We start from the raw sequence: 22,264 nt of genomic DNA on the forward strand, positions 1-22,264 counted from the left end.
ACGCTTTGTGGACTAGTTGAATGAAATTTTCATCAAAGGTGCACTCTTACCTGTGAATATTTGCACATTCTAGCAGAATCCCTGCGCTGCAGCTTTTGTGCCCATAACGAACAAAGTCCTTCTCAATTTGAAGCAATTTATTGTAGTATCCTTGTAGCACATCTGGTAACTGACAAGACTCTGCATTAATCGCCATACAATCTTGGGCAAAACGTATCTGAAGAAGCGTTTTCCTAGGAATAAAAATCAAGTACAAGATAGCAGTCAGAAAGCACAGCCTGTGCTTGAAAACAGCCTTATTTCTCTGCTCTCCTTTAAATTGCAAGAAATCTAGAAAAGCCTCTTCATTCTTCAAATCTGTGCCCTACAAATTATACTAGGTCCTGAAAAAAATCAAAATACTACATTTTCAGATTAGAACTGGAGTGTGACTTGTTCCCTGTATCTAATTACTCAAACTGTCTAGGCCTAATCAGTCTTCTAAATGTAGCCAAACTGCGAACACTGTTGGTCTTCCCTCTCTAATCCAGGAGTCTCACATTTCTGGAAAGAGAAGGAAGTGTAAATGTGACAAACAGAGTGCTTCAAAAAGACAGACCCAGTTTCAGAGCTGCAGCGAGTTCGAATCGGGTCCATCTTTTTAAACACCCTCTGCTTCTCTCCTTTCACCAACACAGTTGAACTTGTCTGTGCTCGGATTTCAACATGACCAAAGCAACTTTAGTTTCACCATAAAAGGGCCCATGGCGTCACGGTGGGTCAGCACCGCAGGCCGCGGCCCTGCTGTGGGAACCTCCGCAGCGGCCAACGCACCCGCTCCTTGGGAAGCCCAGAGCACGAGCTGCGCAGAGCCGGCTCGCTCACCAACGTACCCGCTCCTTGGGAAGCCCAGAGCACGAGCTGCGCAGAGCCGGCTCGCTCACCAACGCACCCGCTCCTTGGGAAGCCCAGAGCACGGGCTGCGCAGAGCCGGCTCGCTCACCAACGTACCTGCTCCTTGGGAAGCCCAGAGCACGAGCTGCACAGAGCCGGCTCGCTCACCAACGCACCCGCTCCTTGGGAAGCCCAGAGCACGGGCTGCGCAGAGCCGGCTCGCTCACCAACGTACCTGCTCCTTGGGAAGCCCAGAGCACGAGCTGCACAGAGCCGGCTCGCTCACCAACGCACCCGCTCCTTGGGAAGCCCAGAGCACGAGCTGCGCAGAGCCGGCTCGCTCACCAACGCACCCGCTCCTTGGGAAGCCCAGAGCACGGGCTGCGCAGAGCCGGCTCGCTCACCAACGCACCCACTCCTTGGGAAGCCTAGAGCACGAGCTGCACAGAGCCGGCTCACTCACCAACGTACCCGCTCCTTGGGAAGCCTAGAGCACGAGCTGCGCAGAGCCGGCTCACTCACCAACGCACCCGCTCCTTGGGAAGCCTAGAGCACGAGCTGCGCAGAGCCGGCTCACTCACCAACGTACCCGCTCCTTGGGAAGCCTAGAGCACGAGCTGCACAGAGCCGGCTCGCTCACCAACGTACCCGCTCCTTGGGAAGCCTAGAGCACGGGCTGCACAGAGCCGGCTCGCTCACCAACGTACCCGCTCCTTGGGAAGCCTAGAGCACGGGCTGCACAGCAGCACGAGCTGCGCAGAGCCGGCTCACTCACCAACGCACCCGCTCCTTGGGAAGCCTAGAGCACGAGCTGCGCAGAGCCGGCTCGCTCACCAATGCACCCACTCCTTGGGAAGCCTAGAGCACGAGCTGCACAGCAGCACGGGCTGCACAGAGCCGGCTCGCTCACCAACGTACCCGCTCCTTGGGAAGCCCAGAGCACGGGCTGCACAGAGCCGGCTCACTCACCAACGTACCCGCTCCTTGGGAAGCCTACAGCACGGGCTGCACAGAGCCGGCTCGCTCACCAACGCACCCGCTCCTTGGGAAGCCTACAGCACGGGCTCCACAGCAGCACGGGCTGCACAGAGCCGGCTCGCTCACCAACGCACCCGCTCCTTGGGAAGCCCAGAGCACGGGCTGCACAGCAGCACGGGCTGCACAGAGCCGGCTCGCTCACCAACGTACCCGCTCCTTGGGAAGCCCAGAGCACGAGCTGCACAGAGCCGGCTCGCTCACCAACGTACCCGCTCCTTGGGAAGCCCAGAGCACGGGCTCCACAGCAGCACGGGCTGCGCAGAGCCGGCTCGCTCACCCGCCGGGTGGCCGGGCTGCACACCAGAATGGGGACATCGGAAATTCAAATTTTAAAGAAGCAACATAAATTACTGAAAAGAAAGATATTTGAGAATCCACAGAAGGCACCATACTAATATAAAGATGAACAGCAAAAATCACCATGTATTTGCAACGTGGCTGCGGAGAGGATGGGCATAAACCAGTTACCTGGCTTCAAGGGATGCGATTATAAACCCCAGCTCCGGCTGCCTGTTGGGCCTCTTCAGGAAAGCAGATCTGAGCACACTGGCAGTGCGTTCCAGGATCTCACAAGCCTGCAGGTAATATCAGAAATTTCATCATTCTATTTTAGATGTCTGCGTATAATACTGAACATCCATTGAGAAAGCTTAAATTTTGTGCAGAACATGTTAAGTATCTTTCCCTAATATTCACCAAGAGGACTGATCCTTGACAACTGTAAATAAGGGTCTAAGAAGTATGAGTTACGAGCATATTTAGATATTTCGATATGACAAGTGAATGGAGCACACAGACACAGAGAGATGAAGCCAGACTCAGAGGAACACAGCAAAACAACCACAGGTAGCACATTCAACCTGAAAAAAGGGGAAACCTAAAGAGATGTCCCAGTGTTCAGCCTTCACGGCCACTTTTGGCTTTTGTCTCGGGTTACAAGGTCGTGGAATCTCCATTCTTGGGGGTATTTGAGAAGTGGCCACATATGGCCAGAGCAACATGAGTCAATGGTAAGGTCAGAAACTGCCCGTTTCACCTGGTCTCAGACCAGACGACCTCAAACTCAAATAGTGACTGGATTCTGTATTTCACAGGCATCCTCCTAGGGACAGATTCCTGCATCCTTCCTGACCAGCATATTAACCCACAAGTAAACCTTACACAGCTCTAGTTGCCACTGTGGGGTGTAAAAAGAAGGCCCCAGTTGATAGTGTTGAATGAAAAAGCCCTTAGATGATGCTCAAACCCTCATCTACAGATTTGTCCTTTTCAAAAAAATTGCTGCTGCAGTCACGTTGGTCAGATAAATGGAGGAAAAAACAAACACCACACCCCATACACTTCATTAACAGCTATACTGTTAAACCTTAGTAAATACTCTCACTGGTAACCAGGTATTTTGTCCTTCAACGACAGTAAATGTGAAATCGGCCCAAATCAAATCACCCCTCTATACAAAGACTCACACAGATAATCAACAAAGGACAGATCCCCACAGACACAACAGGATTGTATTCATGCTGAGACTCCTGAAAGTTAAGGGTTGAGCAGTACATGGATATTTTAATGTTAACGGTCAGATAGGAAAAGGTTTTAATAAATGTATACATTATACTTACAATAGCATTTTTCAGAATCTAGAAAGAATATTTGCAAAACTATTTTAAATAATTTAAAAGGAAGTATATACTAGAAAATAATATTGGAAGTTATAATCTTTATTAAATATGGAAAATAAACACATCAATGTTAACAGAACTGTCTCAGTACAAAAGCATTCTAGCCAAGCGGATCGGATCTCTGGGATTGAGTTACACATAGTAGATTACAATTGCTCTTCTTTCAGTAGAAAGATATACAGTTTATGATAAAAACACCCTAAACTTCTGCAGATAAAACCTCATTCCTATGGGCCTACATCTGTTTGGAATCTGCAATTAATGTTTGTTGAATGCACAACAGAGAAAACTACATGAACCGCGTTCGACACTTATTTTTGCTGCTACTGGAATGCAAAGGCTCTTTCCGGAAAGAGACGCACGCCGGGCAGAGCCGCAGTCCCCTTACCGCGCTGGGCGCTCCCGGCCCGCCCTGCTCCAGCACCGCCTCGGCCAGAGCCAGCCCGCTGTCGCCCCAGAAGCGCTCGTGGCCGCCCCGGCGCCGGGCCGCCTCCAGCAGCGCGCGGGCCTGCCCGTGGTGCTGCTCCAGCGCCGCCAGCGCCGCCAGGCCCTGCAGGCACCGCGCCGCCTCCCGCGGGGCCCCCAGCTCCTGGAAGAGACATACGGGGCCTATGGACAGAAGATCCGCCACTGCTATTCATATTACTTGTGTTCATATTTCAGATTAAACTTACGAATAGGCACAGAAGTAAGTGGTGAATGTTATTTCCCCAGTTATCCATAGAATTTCTGAGTTACTACTTACATTACTTTCATTTTTTCGAAAAACATGAACTGTCTACCTAACATCAAGAACTTCAAATATACCTTACAGACCTTTATATTCACTTATCTTCTAACCCACAAGTCAAATAGGCTATTTTTCTGCCGTTATTTAGTATGATATGTATATCTGCTGTCATTTTTCAGTATCTGATGAAAAAAACGTGGTGACAAAAAATTTTTTTCTTCCCTTTGGGGAAGAAATTGTTCCCACATCCAACCTCAACCTCCCCTGGTGCAACTTGAGGCCGTTTCCTCTGCTCCTGGCGCTTGTTCCTGGGGAGCAGAGCCCGACCCCCCTGGCTCCAAGCTCCTTTCAGGCAGTTCAGAGATCAGAAGGTCTCCCCTCAGCTCCTGTTCTCCAGCTGAACCCCCAGGTCCCTCAGCCGCTCCATCACACTTGTGCTCCAGCCCCTCACCAGCTCCGGTCCCTTCTCTCCACTCGCTCCAGCACCTCAAGGCCTTTCTTGGCCCGAGGGGCCCAAAACTGACCCCAGGGTTTGGGGTTTGGCCTCCCCAGGTCCCAGCACAGGGACGGTCACTGCCCTGGTCCCGCTGGCCACACCGGTGCTGGTACCAGCCAGGATGCTGTGGCCTCTTGGCCCCTGGGCACATGCTGGCTCACGTTCAGCCGCTGTCACCAGCACCCCCAGATCCCTTTCCAGCAGCTGTTCCCCAGCCTGGAGCGCTCATGGGGCTGCTGTGACCAAAGTGCAGGACCCGACACTTGGCCTTGTTGAACCTCAGACAACTGGACTCAGCCCATTGATCCAGATCCCTCTGTATGGCCATCATACCCTCCAGCAGATCAACACTCCCACCCAATTTGGTGTCATCTGCAAAGTGATTGAAGGTGCACTTGATCCCCTCGTCCAGACCATTGATAAAGAGATTAAACAGAACTGGCCCCAATACTAAGCCCTGGGGAACAACACTCACGACCGGCCACCAGGTGGATTTGTCTCCATTGACCACAACTCTTTGGACCTGGCCACCCAGCCGGTCCAGACCTGCGGGCTTCTCCAGGAGAGCATTTCACTGTGGGAAACGGTGTAAGAGGCTTTACTAAAGTCCAGGTAAACAACATGAACGGCCTTTCCCTCACCCACCAAGAAGAGTCTCCACGGTCACCGAGAGCACACGGAGACGCCGACACTGCTTCACAAGTTGAAATAATTTTCAGACAATTCCCATTAAGTCGGATTCAAGTGCAATATATTTAAATGTACACTTCATGTTGAAACTCAAATGACACAGATTTGGGGTGGGCAGGGGCAGGGTTTGGTTTTGTAATGTGATCATTATTTTGAGGAACAACTGCATCAAAATGAGCATTTTTCATACACATTCTACTAATTTCTCGTTTTCTATTTTGTTTCTGAGGTACCTGAGCTGCCGCATGTGCCTCTGAAAGCAGAAGTCTCGCTGGTTGATACAAGCCTAGCTGAATCAGCACTTGAGCTTTTTCTGTCCACAAATAAGGGAAAGAAAGGGCACTCAGTCCTTTTCCTGTTACTGCATTCAGCTCAAAACCCTGAAAAAATAACAAAATATTACGCCTTCATAGATTTCAAAACTAAACCAGATGGAATACAAATTGTTATTAACTATCATATTCACTTCTTGAGAAATCCCACAGCCCAGCTCTATTTTCTAACTTCAAAATTCAACACTATATTAAGGGAAAAACAGGTTTACTGTGAGATGTGTTGTAATCCTCAACAGGCATTCAACTAATAAGTATATACTATTAAAACTAATTTTAGAACAGATTAAATACTTCAGATCTGCTACTGTTGCGAATAAGTTGATTCCTGGTAATAACTAAAACAATTAAAAACTATTTGCAAGAGCCAGAAGAGGTGACTTGAGAGGCATTATGAATAAAAAAAGATATTTTACAAGCACAAGAATGGAAAAATACACCAAGACAGCTCAATGATGTGACGAAAACAAGGGCAGGATTGCCATAGAAAGAAAACAGAGGTGAGCTTTGAGAGTATCAGTAAGGCAATGACCCTACTAAAAACACACAGAAAAGCCAGCGCTGGAATATTTGCCTGCCTTCAAAACAAGTCTCAAGGGAGCAAACCAGAGTGCAGTGCTGCGACGGAGAGAGGGAGGTGACAAACCGGGACCAGGGGCTCAGACACCAACGTCTCACTGTCTTCTCCACTCACCTGCCTTAGTCACGGATTCCCCTTGTAGAAAGGCACTTTCACTATGCATCAATACAGACTCTCTTCTCGTTGTTCCGCAATACAAACACGAGTCACACGCCAGGCAAACCCAGCTCACATCCAGCTCACGCCGGCCAGCAAAATTTAAGTAGTACACATTTTAAAAGACTTTTTGTGTTCATGTATTTCTCAAATATAGAAGTATTTAAAAACAAACTAGCAAGTAGATTAAAACACGAAGTGAAGAGTAATTTATGAAAGAAACTGGAGTAGAAAGAAAAACCTTTGCACTCGAAGCAAGGTCATTCTCCACCCTGCTACCATTCAGCTGGGCATTCTCAAAACACCGTTTTCTTTCTTCTGCTCTAGTATGTACTTCCTTTTCTTTTTTCAATGCAATCTCTTGCCTACACCTAAATCACGAGAAAGAAGAAGTAAATTCAAGAATATTGTAAAAGTATTTCGTAATTAGTGTAACAAAATGTATTACTGCATTAGGTGTATTCACCACACGCTCACTCTGTGGGTAGGCACAAAACAACCATGGCACAGAATTTTAGGGCACAACAAATACACCAAATCTATGTTACGAGATCATGTTTTTAAATACTTTTTCCCAACACCACTTATCAATTGTAGGCAAAAAACCTCAATACATACATTGCTTGTTCTAATCCACTAATGTGTGCTTCCCCAGCAGCTTTCTCATGATACAAAGATGCCTGGCTCAGTTTTAGGTCTGAACATATCAGGGCAATTCTACGAATAAAAAGAAGGAACGTTTAAGAAACTATCAGAATCTTTCATATGTTGCTTCATATAAACATGTCATGTATAAAGAGCGCACATTCCGCATTTCTCAGTCCTGCCACCTTATGGCAATAACAAAAAAATTGAATTAAAAAAGAAGGAAATGCAGTAGCTGAGATTACACATGGACAGAGGCCATAGACCAACAGAGTGGCCGGAGATCATCCAGCCCAACGCGCCCACGGGCAGGGACACGTCCCGGCCAGCGCAGAACGGCGCGGCCAAAGCACAGACGCGCTCTAGTGCGCTCTCCCTGCGGCAAGAGAAACCCCGCACGTGTGTATGCGCGGCCTGCCGCTCTACACCGAGTGACGGGACCTGGCAGGTACACAGAGCTGACCATACACAAAAATCAGGTCATGCATGTAAATAAAATGCCACCAAATAAAAACAAATCTTGAGGAGTCAATCAAAAAACCCATCTGGCAAAGCCTGGCTGCAAATCGATTTCCTGTTACTAAATCAATGTTAGTTGTGTGAGACAGTCACTCAGTATCAGCTGGCAATCCAGATAAAGACACGTTTGTATACGTGGATATTTATCTATTCTGTTACGTGGGATCAGTTCGAGGCATTCTAAAAATACATTATTTGGCATTTCACAAACTATTGGGAATTAAACAAACAATTTTATCTTATAACTGTTAATGATTAAGCAAACATTATGCAATACATTTCAAAAAGGCATGATGCAATGTTTTAACAAAGACAGCAATAACTTGTCATTGCATGCATATTAAATATTTTGCATCAAAACTTTTAGGGCTAATCATCCATAAAAATAACAGAATTTTGGTCACAAAGGCAAATTATATAAAAGAGAATGTGTTTATTTGGGGTACTTACTTGCACTCTTACGCTAAAGCAAATATATTTTTAATACAGGATGCTATATTTTTAACACAAGATAAACACCTAAAATATAACACTTTTATCAACTTTTTATTTTACTTTGCTTTTTTCCAGGTAGGTGACAAAAAGGCATTACCAAAATTATTCACATAACTGTGGCTCGAGCTCCCAGTCCTGCACACCTTTCCTGGTGCAGTGACAAATAATAATGCCGCAAGCAAACCAATTCATCAAACGCTATTAAACTTATAAAAAAGGAATGACAATAAATAAAACCCATTAAAAATATAAATCAACAAGTCACAAAAAGCTTTGTTACTATTTAGTGAAATATTAATGGATGGCCCACTGCTTTCAGTTTCTCTTTTGTTTGATACAAACCGAAGGTGGTAGAGTCCAGACAGACTCGCACATTCCACAACGTCATTAGCAATAACTTCAGCCAGCTGGAAGACGGGAAGAATCAAGTGGGGGCAAAACATTTTCTGTAGTTCATTAGATAAAAGGTCCATAAAATACAAAGTGCAAGTCTGAAAAGAAATGTTTTAAATTCAATTAGTATAAACATAATTTTGTAGAGAATACATTTTAAACTGATGACTGCATCTTCTGTTCCAGGCGCTACTGTTCATAAACAAACAACGCTTCCAGCGGGAGCGGCAGCGCCGTACACGGACAGGCTGTGAGTTCATTCCGAAAGCTCAGGTCACTGCAGGATGCAGAGGACAGACCAACACTTCCGCAGTATTAATGACCGTTACGACAGGAGGCGTTTCTGACAGCCCTCTGGGCACTACCGCACAGACAGAGAAACTGGAACACAACAAAGTTCTCTGATACTCGCTTCTTCCCTAAATAACTAATGCTCTTGAATTCTGAGGAGTATACTTACGGGTTTGGGGAAATTATCCCAGTTAATACCGTAACTATTTGTCTTCTGTTTAAAAGCATCTCTGATTGTGCTGGGACAGTCGTAGCGAGCCCACTCCTCCACACTTACTGGTAAGGTGTCACCCCATCCCGTCCCTCTTGGCTGCTCTTTCACAACAGAAACTTCAACCTAGGAAAAAAACAGGGACATTTATGAGGCAAATTAACATTCTTGTTGGTATTAAATATTCAGCTAGCATTTTAAAAAAAAGTATTTTCTTAAAATCCTTTGAAGTTTTGTCTTTTGTTTCTGTTTTACCTCCAGACTGCACATTTTACAGAACAACAGTATTTTAACAACTAAAGAAAAATATCTGTAAATGTGTGACCTGTCAGGTCCATGTGATGGAGAATGAATGTGTCATATACAGACTCACGGACGAACTCTTCACAAGTTACAAGAGACTCTACAGGAAAGCAACTGAATTATTTAACAGATGAGCCCAGGGAACCAGCTCTCAGACATGATTGTTTTCGTTCCATGAGCGCGTTCTTACTTGTTTGTCTTTCTTTTTGCCCTTCTCTTTCTTCTTTTCGTCCTTCTCAGGAGCAATTATTGACTCCACCTTCTGAGGAGCTGTAAGTTGTGAAGACTTTGATGATACCTTTATAATAGATCGTGCTGCTGACAACGATACCTAGATAATAAAATAATTACAGTTAATGACTTTCAACTTTCAACAATAACATCGATTTCTAGTGATGCTGACTATTCACTGTAAGTCGCTATCCAGAGCTATTAACAATGGTCACATACCCTGTTATGTTTACATAAGCAATTTCTTCAGAAAACTAAAATTTCAAAGATTCTTAGATGTTTGCATTATCTGTACAAATACTTAGGATGATGGAGACCATGCACCTGAGCAGCTGAACTGTCAAAAGATGACATTGTCCCGTGATAAATACATAAATACTGCTGCCCTTTGAACCTTATGGTTGTGAGTTCATTTAAAAAACTCCAAACCAAAAAACTTGTCCAGATTTGTTATCTTCTACAAGGGATGAATTTCATATCAAAGTGATCTGGAAGACCTTCCGGATCAGACTTCAATGAGGGCACTCATCAATGTCGTATAAAATAAATTTGTAAATATTTAAACATATGAAAGTATCCATTGGAAATGTCTCTGAACATGCAATAGCACAGCTGCCGATCTTACCTAAAATGAATTAAAAAAAAACCAACTGAGAATATGAACACATTTTGCTGGAGGGATCAAGAGCAGAACACACAAGACGAACAAAAAGTAATGCTGGATGCTGCACAACTTGTAAACCCTTCAAATCAAAGGTAACACGTGTCTTTAACAAAGTCAGAAGCGGCTGATTTGGCTGGTGCTATTGAGGTGTTCAGAGAACATTTTAACGTCTTCCAGGGAGTGGTTGATGGAGTCCCAGCACCTGAGAGCCGGCTGCAGAACCCTCAGCTCGGCGCTGCCCTGCACACGAGGCTCAGCTGTGCTGTGCTGTGCTGTGCTGTGGGACTCGTGCTCCTCCAGGCCCACGTGGCTGTTCTTGAGGCTCAGCTCAGCTGTGCTGTGCTGTCCTGTGGGACTCGTGCTCCTCCAGGCCCACGCGGCTGCTCTTCCACGGTGCTGTTCAGCTGTGACTGTGAATTACTGCCACTGGCCTCAAACCGGCACTGGCAGCGGCATTAACTCTTCATTTTTAAATTGTTAATAGCTTATTCAAACAGCGATACTCCTTCCAGGTATTTTTTCCCTACTAAGACACTCAGATAGTCAACCTCAGGATATTAAATATTATGCTTATGTGAAATCTGAAAACATCAATATTAGATTTTTATTTTTCAATTTCCTGTCTTCCATCAAATATTAGAGTCTAAACTGATTCCAGAATGAAATCTTGATCATGATTACCACAGGAGTAACTAATTGCAGGTTTTTACAGCTAATTGGAATAAAATTCTGCACAAGCTATGGCTTTCCAATCCACCTGATCGGACCCCCTACAGCTCTAAGATCGTTTCTGGAATGATTTGCAGCATTACTATTATCAAGCAGAGATTTAGGCCCTGCAAAGATTTACTCATGTTTAAGATATAATTGGTTTTTATGCTTTTTGCTATGATTCTGATTTAAATTAGGTATTCATATCAATGAGAAATGAAAGAGATTTGTTTGATTTGAAACGCTGTAACAATTAAAAAACGATTAGAGAACAACAATCAGTGAACACCGCCCGTCTATACTTTTTCTTAAAACTTGACAACCAAATCAACATTTAATTTAATTTAATTCTGTCACACAATCCCTTTCAAATGACAACCCTTTTGATCCAACCCAAGGGCAGGTCCCTCTGTAATTAATTACCGCCCTCGGAGCTTCCAGCAACGCCTGAGCCTGTGTTCTGCCATTACTGAGTTTTTAACAGATAGGAAATACAAAATTTGATAAACTTTTACACAAAACAAATGAATGAACACCAAAGAAACGACTGACTGCTACTTTTATTCTTAATGGCTCTTCTTTGTTCTCCCGAGCTAAACAATTTTCTTGTTTAATCCTTAAAACAGAGAAAATATTCCAACTATACCATAAAACGGGAAATTCTGAAGATGTAGGTAAAACATCACGGGAATAGCTGGCACAAGGTAACTTGAAATATACTGGCCACGTTATGACATAACCAGTCTCACAGAATCGCACCTGCCAGACACGGACGATACAAGCGTAGGCCACCAAACAGCACCGCGGGTGAAGAGGAGAGCTCGGACCAGCGGCCAAGGCCAGCAGAGTCTGCGCTCTGAACAAAGCTTCCAGTTGTCTAATATTGCTCAGATCTTCCAGATTAATCTGGCGCCTGGTATCATTTGCTCCAATGTCGACCTTCACATTTTCTCTAGGCGAAAATTCTGGTATATGATTTTTTCCTGTTGAAAACCAAACATGCTTGCAGCGATGGTATTTTAAAAAAGCATTCAGAAGTTTACATTTCTGACTTGAAAATGAAAATATTTATGAAGCAAACCAGAGAAATGGAAATCTATCTACTGAAGATGTTCTCATGGTGATACAATGCTACTTGTACCGTGTTTTCAATGAGTAATGTAGCGGTTACATATATTAAACAATGCAATCTGACACAGAAATCCATAGCAAGCATGCTTCAGCTACGTCTTCTTGAAACCGAATCTGTGGGACAGACAGTCTCCCTCCTCTGTTTCAGGCACTCAAGCTGCGCTGCAGAAACCCCGGTCTGCGGTGGCCAGAGACCACGTCCCGGCGGGTCTGAGCCGGCAAGCGGCGTATTTGGCCAGCGCTCGTTTCCACAACAGGAACAGGCGGTAATCCAAATACAGCTGGGCCACGTCACCTGAGTCGAGAAAACAGCTCAAGCTCATCCCCGTGTTCTAATGCGATCTCTTAATGGCTCTTCATGGCAGCAACAGCAGACACCGTGCTGCCCAACCCTCTCTATTGTGCTGTGTAATTCTAGTAATTTTTCAGTAAACACTGATGTTTTATAGAAATTGCAACTCTATTCGAAACTCAGCTCAGAACCAAGTAATTCAGCAGATTTGCAGCTTGAAGTGAAGTACAATAAAGCCACAGTTCTTTCAACACCAAACTGGTGCTCCACAACACAAAGCAGAGCGCGGTGACGCGGACCCGTCACACGGCGCAGCGGCCCACGGCGCGGGCGGAGCGCACGGACACGGCCGCGCCGGCACCGCGCCACCGCAGCGCCCGCTGGAGGGTACAGCCACGCTGCCCACGTTCTCTGTGGTGACTAAGGTGTCAGTTAAAAATGTCCCTTCATTTGCTGCTGAGAAATTCTTCTGAAAGATATACATGTTTTACATACCTTCTTGTGAGGACTGCACAGAAAATTCCATACGTAGCAAGAGATCTACCACCCAGTCCAGAGGTTTAATAACATCATGGAGAGGAAACTGGTTACAATATAACCATTCAGCAAACTCCATCAGATAATCAACTTTCTGCCATTCATTTTCTTGTTTCTATAAAAGTAATAAAGGAAGAGTTTGCTTATATTCAGCGATGGAAACCACTGAAATGATATTCAAAAGTCCAATATAGTCTTAACACAAGAAAAAATAAGTTGACAGTGAGTAGTTTTATTGGCATCACATAATCAGAGTTCTGCTAAAGGGAATGTAGCAGAAAACTCTACCACTTAATTCTTTGCTTTATCAAAACTTCTTGCAATTGGTTACTCCTAGACATTCTTCTTAGACAGGACTCAACTGAACCGTTACTGGATACCAGGGTTCGTCCAGGGTTCGTTTTCCACCCAAAGAGTAATTTCCAAGTGACAACAAGTAACAGTCAGGTCACCGGCCCTTGCAGCAGCTCATCCTATACCTGCGGTCCCCTCAGTCACCCGAGGAACATCATTCTATCAGCACTTGAACATACAGCAAAAACTGACAAACCTGTAGAGTCATGATGGCATTTTGAAAACAGCTTAACTGCGCAACAGCGCTTCTGGAGACCGGTACCAACCGACGCCACACGCGTGACAAACAGTCTTCACCTACGCCTCCGAATTTCTGCATGTCCATCGCAACACTGCCTCCCAGTCCGGCCTTCACTGTAGCCATGTGTTTAAGGATCAGGCTGCAAAAAGACCAAAAGCAATTGCAAATTATTTGCATTTGTACCTGTAAAGAAACTTTATGAGTAGGACAGATATACTAGTTCATGTTCGTATAGTACAGAGACGTAAAGTTCACAAACTGTGAGAAAAGGGCGTAAATCTTTGAACTTGGATAAGACTAAGTAAACAGTTCCCTAAATAATTTAGTTTCCATTTAATGTAAATGGATTTACAGCCAGGAAACTTTCTGCTCTATAGCCACACTCCATGTGTCTACCTTCCTGGAAACTTAAGATACCACTTATGTACAAGTTTTAAAAAACAAAATTTACAAATATTATGAGCAGATTAATGACTGGAAGCACCACCAATGTATGTCTTCTCATCCAAAAGACACAACAGTGTTTTCTGTTATAAGAAATGACAGGGTGACAAAAAGTAATCATAATATTTTCCCAACGCAAAATAAAAAAACCAGTTTTACAGTTGTCAAGAATCAGGATGCTTGTTTTAACAACCGTAAGTCAACCAACTTACAGCCTGTGTCTTGTCTGAGGCAAAACTTCAACTGCTTCATCCAGGACTTTCAGTGCCGCCTCCCAGTCAGCTTTATCCGCATATATATGGAATAATAACCCATATAAGGAGGTTCTTAACAACAGATCTTCCTCAGCACCTTTGAAGTACGTTCAAACGATTTATTAATATACTGCAAAATTAGAATAATGATATCACAAAATACTGGGGGTTTTCTTTATTACCAGATCAAAGGAAGGAAGAACACACCTGGGAGAACGCATCCAGGCGATAACCCAATACTCTGAAAATCCTTTGTGATCCACTGATGCAAAGGCAACATATCTCCCTTCTCCTAAAAAGATGAAAAAGAAGACAAAAAAACCCTTTTCTCTTTCGATTAACATACGTCTTTAAGTATTACTGTACTTCTGTTTAATTTGTAAACCATTTCATATGGTTAGTGCGAACTATTAACGTGTTACTTAGACAGCTACTTGTGCTGGAGGTGAAGACCACAGCCCCTCCTCCGGAGTGAGCTCTGTAACACAAACCAACACGAATGACCAGACTGTAACATCCAACCAGCTACACCGATTAGAGAACACGACATCTCGAAGTGAACCGCCAGAGAACTCCAGACGGGCTGAGGCAACTTCAAAGATCGTCTAACTCTCGTGTTTCAAAAGCAGATTCGTACACAGTTCTACTGACATACTGACCATTGAATACACTACTATACAGTGTATAGTAATACAATACCGTTACTATATAGCCTAACTCAGCAGAATCGCTGACATTTCCGGACGGGTGGCTCTGTGTGTATGTGCACTATGGGAATGCAGGTAAGACACCACACGTGTTTACAACAAGTCAGTCACCTTCCCCTCTCAGGAAAGGTGCCCTGAAGTATGTGCCCAGAGCTTCAGAGCAAACCAAAACGTTTCTTTATCATCAGCACCCACCACTAAACACAAGCGAAATGAACAATACCTATTGGACATTCTTACTTGTTCATTTTTAGATTGCGCTTTAATGATATTCTTAAGGATGGTGTCCGTCGGTTCTTCAAGCTGCCCTCTGTCACGTGCAGAGCCGAGCAGGGGCACACACGTGTTCCAGAAGTGTCTGGCTGCAAACATTGCGAGGGAGTAATTTCCAGCTTCACCCGCGTGCCTGAAGAAAGTGAAGTACAGCTGAATGAACGAAAACAATTACACTCCAGTACAATAAAGGCTTTTACTTCTAGAAACATCCATGTTACCTGACCCGGGCACCACCGCGTACAATCTCAGCAAGGAGGTATTAGCATATGAGCTTCACACAAGAGTTACTTTCCATTTTTATATACAGAACACCGTCACACATTTAGCAGAAGTAGCAATAATCAAGTACCATATTGATGGGTTTACTCTATCTCCGTGTAATCTTAGCTCAAGAGCCTTCACAAAAAAGAGTAGAAATCTACTCAAGATGTTATCATTGGAATAAGCTACATTTTTGGCTTCCTATTATGCTTATTTCTCATTCTAAAACCATTAAAAAATAGAACAAAACAGTTATTAAAATGCTATGGATTTTGCGTAGTGCGGTACCACTGTAACACAAGAATATACCCTGAACACCTCTAGCTGCATTCAAATTATTTTGAGTATATTCCATGTAAATGTTACTTTGAGTTAATAAATTTAATAATTCTCCAGATTGCAACACGGTGCTCTCATGAATGGGCTAAAGCTTTAGAATTTATCTAAAAATTATGGACTGGTATTACACAGCCACACATTGAACAATCTTACTGCTTTTAAAAGAGCAGGTTTTCAATCTGGCAGCCTTTGCCACTTTCTGGCACAGTTCCATGGTTTTTGGGGTCCATATGCTCACACACCTTGTCTCAACACTAGACTTGTTAAGGCCCAGCTTTTGCTCACCACTTGTCTCCCTTTTGGAATGTGTTGAGCTATATATTAAATGTATGCTTAGCCCTTCCTGAAAAAGCCCTTGTCATACCATCCAAAGTCTAGAAAATACAGATTCATCTGCAACACGACACCGTCTTAGAGATCCGTTACACCGGCTAGTCTAACCTCACTCATCACTCTCTTTTTAATAATAGGAGGAACAAAGTGTTAAAACATCAACAACCTCACATCAGCCACCGCACCTTCATCTTCTAAGAGTTCTAATTGCTACTTTTGCTCATTAGTTTATTTCTTCCAGATAGCAAAGAATTCACACCAAAGTCACGCATCACCTCCTCGCGCCTGTTGGCCATGTAAAGCCAGCTTCCCCGCGGGCTCACGGCACGCGGGTCACGGCGCCGACGGTCGGAGCGGACAGCAGCAGAACGCGGCCGTGCGGGGCCGGCCCCGCTCCCAGCGGCCGCGTCATCCCGTCCCTTGCCACCGGACAACCCGCGACAGGACGAGACACGGCGCTGGACGGATTTACTGAACTGTAAAAATCTGTCACATCCCTTGTTAACCATCTCAACTCACAACCATTTTTATTTTTATCAGTCCTGGGAGAGAACACGGTCCTCCCTAAACCTGTAAATCGAATTTTAGCTCTCTTTTATATTAGTCTTCTCTCCAAATAAAACATACCTGGCACTCTGAACAAAGGCTCTTGCTGCTGCTACACGCAAACGTTTTCTTCCACGCCAATTCCGCATGATGCTCTTCCCTTGTATACAGGCAGCAGCGCTCAGCATCTCCTGTCTCGCCCTGTGACCAGGCCTGCGAAAGGCAGACAGTTCCAACAGTGCGGGTCTGGCAGCCTGAGAGCACACCGGTTCCTGCTGGCGGTGCTTCCACGGTGCTGCTGAAGAGATGTCCCCCGCTTTGGAACTTACAAATGCTTCCGCTGACTTTTCTTTTAAAAACTGAAAATAACTTTTTCGTAGCTCTAATGAAAATAACCGCAAAATCATGTTTTAAAAATTGTTATCTACAGTTAGAAAGAGGAGAAATCAGATTTGGGGTTTTCTTACCATTACTCGCTACTGTACATCAGAGCAAATATTAGTCTCAAGTTAAACCTACATGGCAAGTAATTAAAAACAAAAATAGGGAAAATGAGACAATCTTTGATACTGTCTTTTGAAAAGTCTCTCATGTCTGGTCAAGGATGCTCAGCGCTCTGGAGAAATTCATTTGGACCATATTCCACTACATTGAAAAGAAAAGAATTTAGACTTCAGTCCCAGCAGTTAATGAGTTAAAAAGTAAAAAAGTAAATCAATTTTATATCTTTGGTTAATAGTGATTTTGTAAGAAAAGTAGTGATACATGTTGCAAAAACTTTTAATGTCTTAGCTGCAGTGTGCAACCACACAAACGCACAGGCGCTGCGGCTGCTGCAGCGCTCCGCGGGGAGAACCTGGTGCGTGCGACCTGTGGCCAGGAGGGGACACCGCGGTGTGACAGGACAAGGTAACAACGGAGTGGAAAACAGGTATTCAGCCCTTCGTTGTGCCGAGGCAGTGCTTTACCGTGGGAGGCAAACCCCACAGCTGGCCCCCGCCCCAGAGCCCGCGCCCCGCCGGGTGCCCTTTGCAGCAGCAGCAGGGCTCGAACAAGCTACTTTCTGCTTGGAATTCTGAAAGTGTGAGAAGACCATGATTGCCAGGGGCCATTTCCTGCTCCCCAGGAAGACACTCAAACACCTGTAGATAGGACTCACTTGGATAACTAAACCCGAACGGAAGGCTGCGGTCTGATCTCACGCTGCCTTTTGCTCAGGCTGCACTGCAGAGTTCAAACATCCCCTGTAGCACTTTAGTCACTGGTAAGGACTGAGTCAGCAGAAGCAGGAAAAATTTGCTTTCACCTACAACAGCAGACTTTCTTTGTAACAAAGATCCTTTCACTTTTGATTATGTGATCAGATGCATTTACCCTACATACTTTATCTTCAAAACTTAGTTCAGATATACCACAGTATCATGCAAAATTCCACGTACTTACATCTCATGTTTCTCAGCATCTCTGTTGCGGAAGCACTCATCTGACTGCAACATCCTTCGGGAACAAGTCATCACTGTCTCGTGGTCCCGGGACACGTACCCGAAATACACCAGTCGCGTCAGCGTCTGCAGCTCCACCAGGGAATCGGACCAGCTGCACTCCAAAGCCAGTTTCACTAGCTGGGGAGGAAAGGAAACACACCAGACAAAGCAAGTTTAGATCTCAGGGGTTCATCATTCTCTGTTCTATAGCACTTTCTGTCCCCCAGACACGGAACAAGTGTGTGGTAAAACAAGCTAGAAAACCAAAGAGTTACAAGAACAACCAAAGTATACAACAGAGAAGCATCGTTCAGCCTGTAGTAAGTATTATAAATGCAGGTGCAAGTGTGCACGCGTTTGGAGCAGCAGTGTCTGTCAGGACTTACTACATGTCCCCAGTCCTCTTCTGAAAATCAGTGGAACGGGACTTCTGAACTTAGAGCCCATTTTAGTTAGTTAAGTCAAAGGTAAGAACGGGAGACAGAACTAGTTTTACAACAAGAGTGTTTCATATTGAGTTTCATCGCAGGATCTAAACATCTTCCTCGCTTTTGCATGCATCAGTCAGAAAGTTCCATCTTTTTAAGACAATGAGAATCGTTAATGAATTAGTCATGAATGAGGATACTAAAATACTGCTATACAAAACTAAGCCACTGAAGTAATAGCTAAAGCTAACTCATAGTATTTGGCATGAACCTGTAGACCAACTAGAATTAGATAGCTATATATAAGGACCCAGACCCTGGTCTTTAGAAAAAAAGACTTCTACAGAAGTGTTAGATATCGTCACCAGATCCCTGACTAAATGGGGAAATACATCCTATTCCTTTAAGAAAGCTCTTCACACAGAGGTAGAAATTATAAATGTGGTAATCCAACAGGTAAGACTAAAACTCCAGGGTATAAACCTTGTACACCACCCTCCTTGCTCTTGACCACCTGGTGCCATCAGGATCACAGGGAAGCGCGGCACTGCGCAGCCTGAGTCACCGCGGAAGGCTGAACCAAAGCCAGTTCTTTAGGCCTTATACAAGGCATAGTTTCTTAATTTTTAAATAGTTACAAACGTAGTTGTGTTCTGCCTTGCAACTGCCAAGAGTAATTGCACTATAACATGAAGTTTTCTGTTCAAATTCCATAATGCTTCCAATATAGACCCTAAAATACACCTCTCTGAACTGCCCGAAAGGAGCTTGGAGCCAGGGGGGTCGGGCTCTGCTCCCCAGGAACAAGCGCCAGGAGCACAGGAAACGGCCTCAAGTTGCACCAGGGGAGGTTGAGGTTGGATGTGGGAACAATTTCTTCCCCAAAGGGCTGTGGGGCGTTGGAACAGGCTGCCCAGGGCAGTGCTGGAGTCACCAGCCCTGGAGGGCTGGACAGACGGACATGAGGTTCTCAGGACATGGCGCAGGGACAGGGGTGGGTTATGGGTGGACTCCATGATCCTGAGGGGCTTTTCCAACCAAAATCACTCTGTGATTCTATAAAGTTTTCTCCATAAAACACAAATGGTCAGAAGTACAGTTCTGTACAGAATTCATTTGAACCCATTATGTTTGTTTGATGTTATTGTTAGGGAATAGACTGCCTTAGCTTATCGAATTATACTGCTTCTTATAGAACGTATTTAGAAACTGCTTATCTACAACATGCTCGGTATAAGTAAGTTTGCTTAGAATAACTTGTGCAAGCTCTAAACCTGTGAACTTTCTGATCTGTTAAATAAAATGGCCTCAGACCCGTCCATCCCTGCAGGTAAGTGAATGAACAGAACAGCATCTAACAGAAGACAAGAAAGAGAAGAATGCTTTGGCCACTGCCAATAACTTATTTTTCTCCAGCTGCAAGTGCAAAACAGAAACTGGACTTTGATGAACGGGCTGCCAACACAAACGAAGGGACGCGGTGAGGATGGGGAGGCCGGGCCCAGCTCCGCGGTGAGGACGGGGAGGCCGGGCCCAGCTCTGCGGTGAGGACGCGGAGGCCGGGCCCAGCTCTGCGGTGAGGACGCGGAGGCCGGGCCCAGCTCTGTAGTGAGGACGCGGAGGCCCGGCCCAGCTCCGCGGTGAGGACGGGGAGGCCGGGCCCAGCTCTGTAGTGAGGACGCGGAGGCCCGGCCCAGCTCTGTAGTGAGGACGCGGAGGCCCGGCCCAGCTCTGTAGTGAGGACGCGGAGGCCCGGCCCAGCTCTGTAGTGAGGACGCGGAGGCCCGGCCCAGCTCCGCGGTGAGGACGCGGAGGCCCGGCCCAGCTCCGCGGTGAGGACGCGGAGGCCCGGCCCAGCTCCGCGGTGAGGACGCGGAGGCCCGGCCCAGCTCCGCGGTGAGGACGCGGAGGCCCGGCCCAGCTCCGCGGTGAGGACGCGGAGGCCCGGCCCAGCTCCGCGGTGAGGACGCGGAGGCCCGGCCCAGCTCTGCGGTGAGGACGGGGAGGCCGGGCCCAGCTCCGCGGTGAGGACGCGGAGGCCCGGCCCAGCTCCGCGGTGAGGACGGGGAGGCCCGGCCCAGCTCTGCGGTGAGGACGGGGAGGCCCGGCCCAGCTCTGCGGTGAGGACGGGGAGGCCCGGCCCAGCTCTGCGGTGAGGACGCGGAGGCCCGGCCCAGCTCCACGGTGAGGACGGGGAGGCCCAGCCCAGCTCTGCGGTGAGGACGCGGAGGCCCGGCCCAGCTCTGCGGTGAGGACGGGGAGGCCCGGCCCAGCTCTGCGGTGAGGACGCGGAGGCCCGGCCCAGCCCTGCGGTGAGGACGCGGAGGCCCGGCCCAGCTCTGCGGTGAGGACGCGGAGGCCCGGCCCAGCTCTGCGGTGAGGACGGGGAGGCCCGGCCCAGCTCTGCGGTGAGGACGCGGAGGCCCGGCCCAGCTCTGCGGTGAGGACGCGGAGGCCCGGCCCAGCTCTGCGGTGAGGACGGGGAGGCCCGGCCCAGCTCTGCGGTGAGGACGCGGAGGCCCGGCCCAGCTCTGCGGTGAGGACGTGGAGGCCCGGCCCAGCTCTGCGGTGAGGACGCGGAGGCCGGGCTGCTGGGGCCGCGGTCCAGCCGTCCGCGTCTCCTGCACCCAGGGTCCCTCTCCAGGAGGCTCCAGCTCGAGCTGCTCTGTGGGGTGTCCTGTGCATTATCTAAGAAGAATTTCTAGAATCCGTGTCTGAGTCTCTGCTACAAGAAACCTCGGGAGAAGAAATCTCCTTAACAGTTATGGAAATAATCTGTTGGAGCAACACGGGTCACCCTAACACGGGAGTTGTAATGCTGCCTGTCTCCTGAGTAAATGAAAATATTCAGTCACAAATACCTTCTGCCTCCTCTCGTAACTATTCAACCTCCTGGAAAGTTTTCAAGAATTAATGGTACAATGAAAACGTCAAACTGAAGTTTCCCTCTATCCACATTGGAACTGAAATCACACTTATACTATGAGATTTCTTAAAACCTGAAAGCTAATAAACCAAAACTACATACCTGAGATAAGCTGGGAACAGTGAAGTCCATGAGACCCAAGCCGTTACATGAATACATTTCCAGACCAACGAGAAGTCTTGCTGTAGCATCTTGTGCTTCATCATTATTCTAAGCAGAAATAAAAAAATCATATTAACAGTGGTTTTTTTGGTCTGCAGTAAACATTATCAAGGACATTAATTGAGATGGCGAGGTAATCATAACAACAACTATGTTTGAAAACCCTGATTTCCATCAAGCAAGTCTTCCACTCGTTATCGTGCCCTTCAAATGGAGGATTTTATGTAATAATTTATTTTTAATTAACATTGTAAACTCTGAACTACTACAGTTTCAACATTAGAAAAAACATAGCAAGAATACAATGAATGTAAATTTAACATATCACTGAGGGATTATGGCTTTATAGACATACTGAAATAAAAATATAGGAATAAAATATTAATTTCCAACTTACTAGGTCCATATTCTATATACAGACAATATTACATGTTGATATAAATAGGGCTGATTTGTCTTAACATTCTTAGTGTAGCCATTTAATCATTTTAAATGTATGAATTCAAACCTAA

General features: G+C 45.9%; 1 protein-coding gene across 8 annotated transcripts in view; it reads right to left on the reverse strand.

Moving 5' to 3' along the window:
• CFAP46 (cilia and flagella associated protein 46) overlaps window positions 1-22,264 on the reverse strand; it is a 71,212-nt gene that overhangs the window by 21,883 nt on the left and 27,065 nt on the right. For all 8 annotated transcript variants that reach the window (XR_010473330.1, XM_065066613.1, XM_065066610.1 and 5 more), the window contains 18 exons: window positions 21,693-21,800; window positions 18,196-18,374; window positions 16,834-16,965; window positions 15,238-15,403; window positions 14,498-14,582; window positions 14,249-14,387; window positions 13,548-13,731; window positions 12,956-13,112; window positions 11,797-12,020; window positions 9,622-9,762; window positions 9,087-9,254; window positions 8,576-8,724; window positions 7,193-7,291; window positions 6,816-6,945; window positions 5,740-5,886; window positions 3,979-4,179; window positions 2,380-2,486; window positions 51-233 (listed from right to left, as the gene is read on the reverse strand). Coding sequence is in view for 7 of the 8 variants with exons in the window: in XM_065066613.1 (XP_064922685.1) it covers window positions 51-233; window positions 2,380-2,486; window positions 3,979-4,179; window positions 5,740-5,886; window positions 6,816-6,945; window positions 7,193-7,291; window positions 8,576-8,724; window positions 9,087-9,254; window positions 9,622-9,762; window positions 11,797-12,020; window positions 12,956-13,112; window positions 13,548-13,731; window positions 14,249-14,387; window positions 14,498-14,582; window positions 15,238-15,403; window positions 16,834-16,965; window positions 18,196-18,374; window positions 21,693-21,800 (2,699 nt within the window). In the remaining variant the exon portion in view is untranslated. The remainder of the gene's footprint in view (window positions 1-50; window positions 234-2,379; window positions 2,487-3,978; window positions 4,180-5,739; window positions 5,887-6,815; window positions 6,946-7,192; window positions 7,292-8,575; window positions 8,725-9,086; window positions 9,255-9,621; window positions 9,763-11,796; window positions 12,021-12,955; window positions 13,113-13,547; window positions 13,732-14,248; window positions 14,388-14,497; window positions 14,583-15,237; window positions 15,404-16,833; window positions 16,966-18,195; window positions 18,375-21,692; window positions 21,801-22,264) is intronic.

This window comes from Columba livia, chromosome 6, assembly GCF_036013475.1.
Source record: "Columba livia isolate bColLiv1 breed racing homer chromosome 6, bColLiv1.pat.W.v2, whole genome shotgun sequence".
In the NCBI taxonomy this organism is placed as follows: domain Eukaryota; kingdom Metazoa; phylum Chordata; class Aves; order Columbiformes; family Columbidae; genus Columba; species Columba livia.